This window comes from Papaver somniferum, chromosome 6 (genome assembly GCF_003573695.1).
Source record: "Papaver somniferum cultivar HN1 chromosome 6, ASM357369v1, whole genome shotgun sequence".
Classification (NCBI taxonomy): domain Eukaryota; kingdom Viridiplantae; phylum Streptophyta; class Magnoliopsida; order Ranunculales; family Papaveraceae; genus Papaver; species Papaver somniferum.
In genome coordinates, this window is record NC_039363.1 from 62,564,895 (window position 1) to 62,576,858 (window position 11,964).

General features: G+C 33.7%; 1 protein-coding gene across 1 annotated transcript; it reads right to left on the minus strand.

Moving 5' to 3' along the window:
- Positions 1–7,498: 7,498 nt before the first annotated feature.
- On the minus strand, positions 7,499–11,504 carry LOC113290854. Its single transcript, XM_026540442.1, has 7 exons — positions 10,671–11,504; positions 9,921–10,119; positions 9,565–9,745; positions 8,430–9,501; positions 8,223–8,360; positions 7,694–7,801; positions 7,499–7,573 (listed from the first exon to the last, which is right to left on the minus strand). The coding sequence occupies exons 1-7, from the start codon at positions 11,502–11,504 to the stop codon at positions 7,499–7,501; spliced, it is 2,607 nt and encodes an 868-aa protein (XP_026396227.1).
- Between the last annotated feature and the right edge of the window lie 460 nt (positions 11,505–11,964).

The following is an 11,964-nucleotide window of genomic DNA, read 5'->3' on the forward strand; positions in this document are numbered from 1 at the left end:
GAATTTTGGAAAGCTAGTGTGACTATGCACAGTACTCACATGGAGGTAGAACCGAAACTTGTTTTGGTAGAACCGTTACACCCATGATTTGTGATTGAATGTTATTTGATCAATCACATAGTTCTTGAAAGTCAGATGGACCAATTCTAAACTTGTTTGGAAGTGTGGCAAATCGGTTTCAAGGTTGTAAGTATAAAGAGAACTTACAAAGTTAGGAGGTCGACATATTTTGAACACGTGCTGTGAATGTTTATTATTTAATTGTTCAAAGTTATTCCTTAATATGTAAGGGAAGATAATCCCAGGATTGAAACATAAATAAGTTAAGAATCTTTTAATTAAGGTTATTAATTTTATTTTTAGGAAAATAAGAATTAGTAATGTGCGTTTACTAATTAAAGATTTTCTGAGAGATTTCGATCATCATTTTTGGACAGAGCTTTTCCAGGAATTATGGAAACCGAATTTTTGCTGTAATTAATATCTTGAGAATATATTCGGTTTTGGAAATTCCTTGGTGTAAAAACTTCCTAGTCTATAAATACTGAAGTTTGCATTTCTAGCAAACTAATCCTTCATAACAACAAACTACCTCTTGTTGTGCTGCTACTGGTGAAGCCGCCTATTCGGAGAGGAGAGTAACCTAATTAGACGAAATCTCTTATGGTCGCTCGGTTTAAAGTCTTCTTTGGGATTGAGAAGCTCTAGTCAGTACTGTTGGTGGGAAACTATATAATTGCGGTTATCTTTTGTTTTCATTGATTTGATTGACTAACGGTGGTTGAACTTTGATTGCACCTAGTTTGTTTATGCTTGAGAATCTTCTCTTATGATATAATATTCACTCAAACTAGTTCAGAGTTTCGACAGGGATCTTTAGACTGTTGTTAGTTCTAAAGACGATCTTGTGATAATTCATTGTTAACAGACTATGTTCTCTGCGTGATTGATCACAAGAGATTCAAGTGATTGTGTGCAGGTGTTTATTGAAGATCTAAGAAGATTTGAAGACGAAGAAGATATTGAAGATTTCTGATTTGTGAGTTCATAATCTTTGGTGTGCACAATACTTGTTTCAGTAAAAAGAGGATCCAATTAATAATCGGTTATATCCTTGTGATAGAATTGGATTGATTAATTGAGTAGATCGGCATCAACACAATTATTTGGATTAAGAATGTTGATCGCAAAATCTTAACGATTACTTTGGTAATTGAACATAAGATAGATCTAAGGACCTGACGAAGGAGTTTATGTTAAGATAAACAGAAGAGCTTTTGTCCGACTCATATCACTTGGTTGAAGAGAGTTGATACCAAACAGATTTTTTTTTCCTTTACTGTTTGGAATACGAACCAAAGGAATTGATCCAAGTACGTGACTTATTTATAAGTTGGAGGCGTGGGAATACAGAAGGAACTAGGTGAACTAAAGGTTTAGTTGCTTGGTCTCAACTATACGAAGTTTGTGTAATTTTGTGTAGCGGCTTAATCCTGAGAGTATTCAATTCTGGACAAGGTCCCGGGGTTTTTCTGCATTTGCAGTTTCCTCGTTAAAAAAATCTTGTTGTGTCATTTACTTTTATTTTCCGTATTATAATTGTTTTATTATAATTAAAGTAAATCACACAAACGTTGATTCCTATTTACTTGATAAGTGAATCCTATTGTGTTTGGTTAAGTCCGAACCTTTTTATCAAGTAAACATACTTCGTTGTTTTATTGTCTCGATCTCGTATCCATGGACGATCACACGAAGTGTGAACCGATTAGTTGTATTGTCTCGACTCAGTCCATAGACAATCACTTTCGGAGAAAGGACTTATAGGTAGGAAAAGTTTTAGATTGAGGTATATTTGGGTACCCTCGTCTTTTCATGTGTGTTATAGGATAAGTTTGTAAGAAGAAAAAACTTCAGTAATTATAAACCAAGGTATATTGGACACCAAGTAATTTCCAAAATCGAAAATATAAAAAAAATGCAATTAATACCAATTTTCGGTTTTCACTAAATTCCAACTAATATATCGAAATCTCTCATGGATGACAACTCAATATTAGCTAGCATACAAGTATACTTTACTGATACATATAATCTAGAGATATACTTTAATTACTGGAAAATTAAAAGACATATAAATTTCGAATATCAAAAGATATTATGGAGTATTTCGGTTGGGATCTCACCTTGAATATCAAGGAATATATTTAAACAATAAATATATAAGATTTTAGCACATGTTCAAAAAAACATAATATCGACATTGTGAACTTTCCTAATTTAGCAACTCATATTCCGAAATCTATGCAAACCCCGGTGTAAACCAGAACTCGAAAATACAAGAGATCGGTCCTGCAAGAGATCCTTATTAAGGGATCAATCCTTCTATAGATCCCTGGGACTGGTCCTAGTAGAGATTTTTTCCCAAAGGATCGGTCCTAGTAAAGATCCTTGTTTAAGGGATAGGTCCTAGAATAAATCCTTGGATTCCTTTCGATTATGAAACAAGTTTCACAAGTTTACTTCCTACCTCATGTGGTTAAAAATATTTTTCTAGGCATAGAATCAACCCAAAATTCAACATACTAACTAGCAACGAATTACAAAGATAATGTTATATCGCATATACAAAGTTAAAAGATAAACATTATACTTCATATTGCAATATACCAAAGTCGTATGAAAACTTGTATATTATTCCTTGACACTTTCACTGTAATATAATGATCAAGTCACTAATGCTAGGTATGCATATATATATAACTTCATATGTAATGTTTTCAATATAAAAGACTTGAAATAAACGTATATAAAAATGGAAACAAGTCAAGTCTGTACTAGTAACCTCGAATAGAAGGATGATATGTTCGTTAACGTTGATACATCTTCTGGTTCTTCAGAGTAACACGAGCTTGCTTCAACATTTCTAGATTTCTTAGTCTAACCTAATGAATTTGACTTCAGTAACCTAGTCAAGAAGGTTTGAGTTCTGGAGCTAAAATAGGACAACCAAACTTCACATACCAACACTTGGTGGGTTCAACCGAGCAATACTCTATCAATATTCTTTGATATAGTTTCAAGGATATCTTTTAATATACTTACATGAATTCCTAAATTGGAATTTCGTTAAAACTGGGAAAGTGTTTAACTGGATTCTAAGCAACCTTAGCTTGAATTTAAAGCTACCTGTAGCGTTAAAAATGTATAAATAAAGAGACTCTTGCAGCTAGATTTCTTAATTCCTTTCACTTTTGTGTCCTAGTTGCAAAGTTAAATTTGTCCTATATAACTTATGTTTATTTACGAAACTGTATTAGGTTATGACTTTAAAGACTTCGGTTAGGGGTTCGTGAAACCCGGTCAAACTATCTTTTACTTGATAGTTCTTGTATTCATGTCTTATTTAACTGGTTATTGAAGTTCATGGACTTTAGATCGGGAACAAAATAAATGAAAATCACAAAGTTGATTCTCCTCATCTCAGACTTTGTGATTCTACAAGATAGATATACAAAATCGTTTTTTTTTATTTGTTTGGATTATTCTAGAACCATGAGGTTTGATAGACTTGTATACTGCAAATAGATTTCCAAGCCTTGACTAAAACATATTGAAAGGGAAATAAGTAGGATTTTCGTTAGAGGCAGGTAAGTACCGAAAGTCTTTACTGACGCATAAGAAACTCTTAGTTTGTAAAGGACATCATCCAAGGGAATCAAGTGCGTAAAACCACATTGGGTTCATAAAGCTAAACTTTTTGGAGCGTCAACTCGATCTCAACTACAGTCCAGTCAGAAGTCTGATAGTAGGATAGTGTTTATATCAGTTTAATATAGCGCGATGTTCAAAACTGGACTAGGTCCTTGAGTTTTTTTTCCAGTGCAATTTTCCTCTTTAATAAAATTCAGGTATGTTGTATTATTTTTTTCACATTATATTATTTAACTTTATAATAGGAATATCACAAATGGTACGTAATCAATATAGATAGTCTTCGTCCCCTTATTGATTGAGATCGTGTTGTTGGAATTCATAGGTTGTACAATTAGGATACATACTATATTTATCTTGGATATTGACTTTGAGATCATCCAAGAACTCTTCTATAACTATTATTAATCCAAAATACGCAAAGAAATAACATGATTAAATGATTTCAACAACTATTATTAATCCACTTTACCTGGTTGGATTTCAGTAAAGAAAGAGTTTTTCAAGCTATATTTAGATTGAGAGAGAAGAATACTTGTGGCCAACTAAACTTGTGCTTGAGAGAACGATAAGAATAATAAAATAAGGAGGGACAAGTCCCACTTTTCTGAAGGGTGGAAAAAAACTGGCCCTTGTTGATCATTTCTTTGACTTGAGCGTATAAATAATCCATAATGTTAACGATCACATGAATGCATCACACACATGAAAACCTTGTCATTGATATTCACAACAGAGACAACGTGGTTGAGAAATTAGCAACAGAAATCGGCCGTTGCGAAAATTTAGCAATAGATTTTTTGTATTGCTAATTAGCAACGACATTATCTCTGTTGCTAATTTGGGTTGCTAAAACCTGACTCTGGTATAGTGACTTATTTACCTAATTTTTTATACATGGGTTAATGACAAGCTATCTCAATTCACCTTTTTTTGACTATAACCAAAATCACTAACATTCACCTACCTCCAGACACACCACTAAACAAACTTTGTATAGCCCCGTACCAAACTAGGGTAACAATCCACCATATCTAGCGCAACCAAAATCTCAAACCACAACCCCTAAAACCTTATACCCCTTACCTGCTATCTACGAAGAACACTTTGCCCACCACCAAATACGGATTTTATCGTGAAAAATATTAGATGAAGGATTACCAACCTTCACCGCCTTTTATAGATTTCCTCTCACTAATACTAACATGTGTCCAAATTGTAAGTTGGCATCAAAAATTGATGAGTATCATCTCCTACAATGCCAGGTTTTCGTGGTGGCTTGGAACCGTTTTTTCGCGCACTTGTCATTCGCAGACCATATTTTATCAATCATATGCCTATATATATGTTTAAGAAACCAACTATAATTCTCTAACTTCTCAATACAAGATTGCCTACCTACATCACCACTGAATTTTGTTTCCTCTTCTGGTTACCCTGGTTGTATAGAAATGAACTCATATATTATTGAAAACCTCAACACCCGACATACTTTATACAATTAGCCCAATATTTTCAACCGGAATTCATATAGGTTAACATGGTGCCACCACCTCATTTAGCATACGTTCTACCAACTGCGAACCCGAACACTTCCGTTCGGACCACTACTGATACAAGACATATTTAGGCTAGGATTCCTAAAGATTTGGCTAAATATTGGAAATTTATTAATTTTAATATTTTATTTATTAGGATAATTGGTTGCATTCTTTGATTTATCTTGTCATGAGAATAATATATTCTCTTAGGCTAGTTTAAGAATATTAGGGTTTCCTAGGTTTATCTTTGTAGTTTATAAATAGTCATTTCTATTGTCATTTCAATTCAACTTGGTTTAGCTCATCTTGATTAATGAAAAGTATGTTTGGTTTAACCATTTGATTTTTTGATTAACTCTTGGATTATAGTCGTTCTTGATTGTGTTACTCCTGGATTGGAGTGTTCTTTACTGTTTTGGAGTGGACTCTCCATGTTTCTATTTTGTGTTTCGATCGCTTCCGCTTGTGCCATATCAGGTGGTATCAGAGCAGGTTTTCCCGCGTTGCTCGTCTGTTAGGCCGCCTAAAAGAATCATTCGAATATTTCTCTGATCTCTTGGTTTCTATCAAAAAGAAAAGAAAAAAACATACAAAAAAAAATCGTTTCATCATCAAGTTGCGTATTCCAGTTTGGGTATATTGCTTCGTCAAACACTTTTATCATCGGGATGGTAAATGTTTACTATTACTATATTGATGTTTCAGAAATACTCTCTTACTATTGGATTTGTGCATCGTTCCAATACCATAGTTTTCAATTTTTATTCTGAAAGAAAACTACAATTTTTGATTCGTGTTCCATAAGAGTTCGGTTATCTCGGACTCTCGAGTTCAAATCAAACTTGGACTGATATAAGCCCAACACATTAATTTATAAAATCTCTTGAAACCCACCTACTCATTATAACGTGTGATCCAATTAAAGTTCCACTTAGATTTCAAACCTTCCCAAAACCAATCAGTACCTAGCCGAGAAACTTTGTTTATATGTATGAATAATGCAGGGACATAATCAGTTTTTCTCGAAGACGATACAAAGTGGAAAACACAATCGGTGACTTTATTATTGATGGTGGTTGTGAACAAAATCCGATTTCGATTAAAATGGTGAAAACACTGGGTTATGAGATGGACAGGTACCCTATACCAGACCAAATTAAATGGGTCAACAACAACAATGGGTTAATACTTGTATGGGTATTTATAAAATTCCAATATACAATGGGTTAATACTTGTATGGGTGTTTACAAAATTTCAATATCAATAGGTAATTGTTACTTCGACACAATCTTTTGTAAAGTAGTTGATATAGATGTTTGTGATGTTGTGTTAGGAATGCCTTGGTTGTTTAATGTTCACGACAACATTTATGAGTTCATGCGTGGAACAACCAAAGCCAAGCTAATGTCGGGTAAAACGACCATCAGGAGAATCAAAAGAAGTGGCTTTTGAAAGTACACTTCGTGCAGCGTGTTTGGATGAATTTGAAGACAACCATGGTGAAGTTGAATGAAATACAAGTGATGATGCTTTTACTAACCAAGTGACTGAAGACAGTCGGTTGCATAATATTAATTCTCCCAAATGGATACAGTGGTCGTTCCCAAAAGCTCATACGAAGATCCTTTTGCTAAGTCTTATACCTACTTCCCTCGAAGTCTATCAAGATTTTTCGTGTAAATATTATCAGAGTTTCTTTACGGTGACAGTAGCATGAAGCGAGACCGAATACCTAGTTAGTGCATATTTGTGCACAGAACTTTGAAACAAAAGTTATGTTATGCTTGGTTAGCAATTCCAATGCATAATTCAATATCAAGTTGTGCCGCTAGTGGTAGTGCCAAAATTCCTTCTTTAACTCGTCATTTTCAACGTAAACTCAAGGCGAGTTTTTTTTTTTTGATACTAAAGAAAATTTATTAATTAGAAGAAAACATTACAATTATCCTTCTCTACTGCCATAGCGATATCAGATGGTAGATTTCCTTCAAACCGGAAATTAGAGTTTTCATCTCTAATTTTTTTAGCTAGTAAGTGAGCTACTTGATTACTTAGTCTGTGTACAAACTTACAAAACCATAACTGTTTAGTTTCAAATTTATTTCTAACTTGTAGAGAATCCCTTGATTGAACCAATGGACCTGCGACTCTTCTTAATTTATTGATCTAGACACATATTCACAACCAACTTCAAAGATTGCATAAATAATGTTGAGTTCCTCCATCCATTCCACTGTTTTTTCTAGAGCTTTACATTCAAAATACTCAGCTCCATACTCCTCTGCAACTTCCTCTCCCATTTGTATGCCTCTTGCACCTATACATTGACCAGCACAATTACGGATGATTAGTCTTAGGCTTTTTTTTTATTTGGAATATAAGATCCATCAATATTGATTTTAATATGATCCTTATCTGGAGACAACCATTCTTTCACCTGCAAACTATTAACATTCCTATTAAGATCTCTAGCTAAAGTTTTACTGCATTGTTGCAGAAGATGGTTAATTCTAGCAATAGTTCCTTGATGACGAGGTCTAGTGTTCTGAAAAATAAGAGAATATCTATCTTTCCAGATATACCATAAAGTGCACATGAATCTGTGAAGATTTTTCTCATTCATCCATCATATAGAGAGGAGGGATGTTTTGATTTGCAGAAAAATACCAACTTATGATCCAGTTGATCAAACTTGGAAATTGTTCAGAGATGGCTGATATATTAATATTCATGCCCAACCAAATGTTTCTAGAATAGTTGCACTCAAAGAAAAGATGATTAAGAGTTTCAACATTGTTATTACAAAAAGCACAATGAGTATCAATATTATGATTATATCTAGAACGAAAATTCCTAACAGGAACAATGTTTTTAATGCACTTCCAGATAAATAGCTGAACCCTATGTGGAACTCTAGTTTTCCATAAATGTATCCATATCTCTGTGGGAACAAGGTCACAAGCAACCTGAGTATTAACATAATCACTGCATATTGTATTATAAGCATTCTTCACAGTAAATTTCCCATTCCTATCAAGTTTCCATATGAGGCAATCCTCACCACTATATGGTATATTCATGTTAAGTATCATAGCATCACAATCCTGGTTGAAGAGAATGTTGATAATATCATCATTCTAAATCCTAGTTCCAGGTAAAAATAAGTCACAAACAAGATTATAAGTCTCATAGATAGATGCTCCAGTAACTGGAACAGGCGGGCTATCTAAACCAATAACCCAACAATCTATCCAAATCTTAATTTTTGTGCCATATCTAACAACCCAAACATAATATTTTTGAATCACTTCAAGACCAGTATAGAAACTTCTCCACAACCAAGAGCAGTCATCTTTTAGCTTATTAATATGCAGGAAGCTACCATTTTTAGCATACTTTGCTCTAAGAATTTGAACACAGAGAGAATCTTCACCACTACAAGCTTTCCAATCTTGTTTGGCAAGTAAAGCAATATTAAAGTTTTCAGGATTTCGGAATCCTAGACCTCCTAGAGCTTTAGGAATGCTAAATTTGTTCCATCTTATAGGATTATAGCCTCTATTGTTTTTATCTCCCCACCAAAAATGTCTTTGAATAGAGTATAGTTGAGATAAAGGATTGTTGGGAAGTTTGAAACTTCCCATATGGTGAGTAGGCAAAGCATTTAGAACATGTTTCACCATAGTAGATCTAGCAGACTGATTCATGGTTTTTCCTTTCCAGTTTTTTAATCTAGAACCAAAGGAATGTATAATGGGTTTAAAGCCTTTACTCTTATCTCTTCCTAATAACAAGGTAACACCAAGATAGATGTCAGAATCTTGCATTTCAGACATATTTAAAGCTCTAGAAAGAACTTTTTTAGTATTTGGACTTAAGTTTTTACTAAAATAAACACTAGATTTATTAAAGTTAAGCATTTTTCCTGAGTACTTACCAAAATCACTAATAACTTTCAAAATACCTGAGATATTATGCATGTCTGCCTTAGTAAATAAGAGAATGTCATCTGCAAATAATAAGTGAGTGATGGCAGAAGCATTTCTAGCAGCTTTCACACCTGAGTTAAGATGATTATTAGTAGCAACTAATAAAAGTCTGGAAAGATATTCCACAACTATAATGAACAGATAACGGGATAGAGGGTCTCCTTGTCTTATTCCTCTAGTAGGACTATACTCATGCATAGGAGTACCATTTAGAAGGATAGAGATTTTGGTAGTAGAAATACGCTGCTCAATATATCTGCAAAAATTTTCATTAAAACCTATTTGCTTAAGCATACCCAAAAGAAAAGGTCATTCAAGCCTGTCAAAGACTTTAGAAAGATCAGGTTTTAGAGCCATAGTACCGCTGTTTCCTTCTTTATATTTCATAGTGTGTATCATCTCATGAGCCATAACTATGTTATCATGAATAGCTCTACTTGGCACAAAATCATATTGAAAATGTGAGACAATATGCTTTAAGAAAGGCTTCATTCTATTAGCTAAGATATTAGAGTTGATCTTATAAATAGTATTACAAAGGCCTATAGGTCTAAAATCAACATGATTTTTAGCAACCTCAGTTTTGGGTATTAAGGATAAGTAGGTTTTGTTAAATTCTCTAGACATGAAACCAGTTTCAAAATTTTTTTTGCACAACACAAACCACATAATTACCTACAATATCCCAATTAGCTTGGTAAAAACCAGCTTGAAAGCCATCAGGCCCTGGAGAGCTTTGAGATGCCATATCCTTAACTGTTTTATGAATTTCCTCAGCTGAAGGAATATCTGTCAACCTGTTATTATCCTCATCATTTAAAACAATAGGTATAATGTTAAAAATATCCTCAGATAAGACAATATTAGAAGTGTACTGACAACATTGAGATGATTAACAAGCAAATCAGCAATATCCTCTCTTTTTTTATCAAACCAAACACCATCATTATTATACAAACTGTCTATATTTTTCCTAAATATCCTTCTATTGGCAAGAGTGTGAAAATACTTAGTGTTATTGTCCATCTCAGTAATAAACTTGTCTCCAGATTTTTGCTTATAAAACTCTCCCTGGATGGAAAACCAATTTTCAAGTTGACTAGTGATATTCATGAGTCTATTATTCTGATTAGTAAAAGATTTTTCATTTTGGATTTGCAATATTTGGTTTTGAAGATTACTGATATTTCTATCAATGTCTCCAAATTCAACTCTATTCCAATGAGAAAGTCTTTTCCTAGTTCTTTGGTGCTTCATGGATAAATTAAAAGCAGGAGAACCATCAACATCATCTTTCCAAGCTATACCCAACTTAGATTTAAAAGAAATATGCTTCATCCACATAACAAAAAATTTAAAAGGTCTCCACAGATTTTTAATAATGTTTTCAGTATGAAGAAGAATGGGACAGTAGTCAGAACCAACTTGCACTAGATGTACTAACTTAGCACGAGGAAAGTGTATGTTCCAGTCATGGTTTCCTAGAGCTAAATCTATTCTAGATTTTCTTTCTCCAGTACCCATATTATTGCTAGACCAAGTATATTCTCTACCAGATAAACCTAGATCCATAAGACCGCAAGTATTAATCTGAGATTGCATATATTTATCTTCCATAGTAACATTAAACAAGTTAGTTTCATCATGAAGATGAACATTAAGATCACCTATCACTAACCAAGGTTGACTAATATTTCCACCTATTCTTTTCATTAATTCGCATTGCTCTTTCTTGACATCAAAGTAAGTAGAGCCATACATAAAGGAGATAAGAACATCGGGCTTATAAGGATGAAGAGTAGCAACTACATGTATAATGTTATTATTGGCTTCTTGAACCTCACAAGCAATACCATCTTTCCACATTAATATGAGACCACCTGCAAGACCAACCCTATCAATGCAAATATGATTACAATACTTAGGAGACCTGGATAGACTTAGCATTCTACTTGAATTTATCTTAGTTTCAGAAAGAAACAAGAAATCAGGTGACTGAGTTTTGATAAGAAAACACAACTGGTCCTTAGTGATTTTTTGGGCAAGCCCATGCACATTCCATACAAGAATCTTCATAACTAGCTCACTATCTATGTAAGAGAGAGAAAATTCGAGTAACAAATGATAATTAAAAGGATTATCTAAGTAACTTATTAAGTAAAAGGCAAAATTGGATTTAGTGTATACTTGAGATGGTCCTTCTTGATAATCATTTATGGGTTCTTCTAGGATAGGTACATCTGAATTATCCGAATCCATTATTGAACTTTGATGCTGGTTCATATTAGTAGCTTCATCATTGAACATGGATATTATGAGGGTTCATCGAGGGCTCCTGGTTAAGAGAAGAGTTTCTCAGTATTTTAACATTTCTAGGGCCATCATTGTCTTCATTTCCTGTTTGTTCTACTTCCATAGAGTTGTCCATACTAATTTCCTCGTTACCTTCCGCAGCAACAACTTCTTCTCTAAGAAGCGCTTCATATTCAGCAAAAGACAAGCTATCCAGATAAAGAAGATAGGTTGTGTGCTCACAAGTTTTCTCCATATGATCAATCACATAACATTTAGGGCAAATATTCTTTGGTTGAAGATTTCAATGATATTGCACCCAGGCAGCTTCACCATCAATGGTTTTCCACCAGACTCCACGATGAAGGGATTTCTTTAGATCAATCCCCACAATTGTTTTACAATGTTTCCATATTTTGTCCTGCAG

Bases quoted from the DNA above. Each gene is read 5' to 3' on its own strand.
- LOC113290854 (XM_026540442.1), bottom strand. From the start codon at position 11,504: ATGGATTCGGATAATTCAGATGTACCTATCCTAGAAGAACCCATAAAT. The intron at 10,120-10,670 runs GTTGGTTCTGAC...CAATGTTGTCAG, and splicing joins AGTTAGTACATCTAGTGCAA to TACACTTCTAATATTGTCTT. The intron at 7,802-8,222 runs GTTGCTTGTGAC...CTTATTTTTCAG, and splicing joins GTGATTATGTTAATACTCAG to AACACTAGACCTCGTCATCA.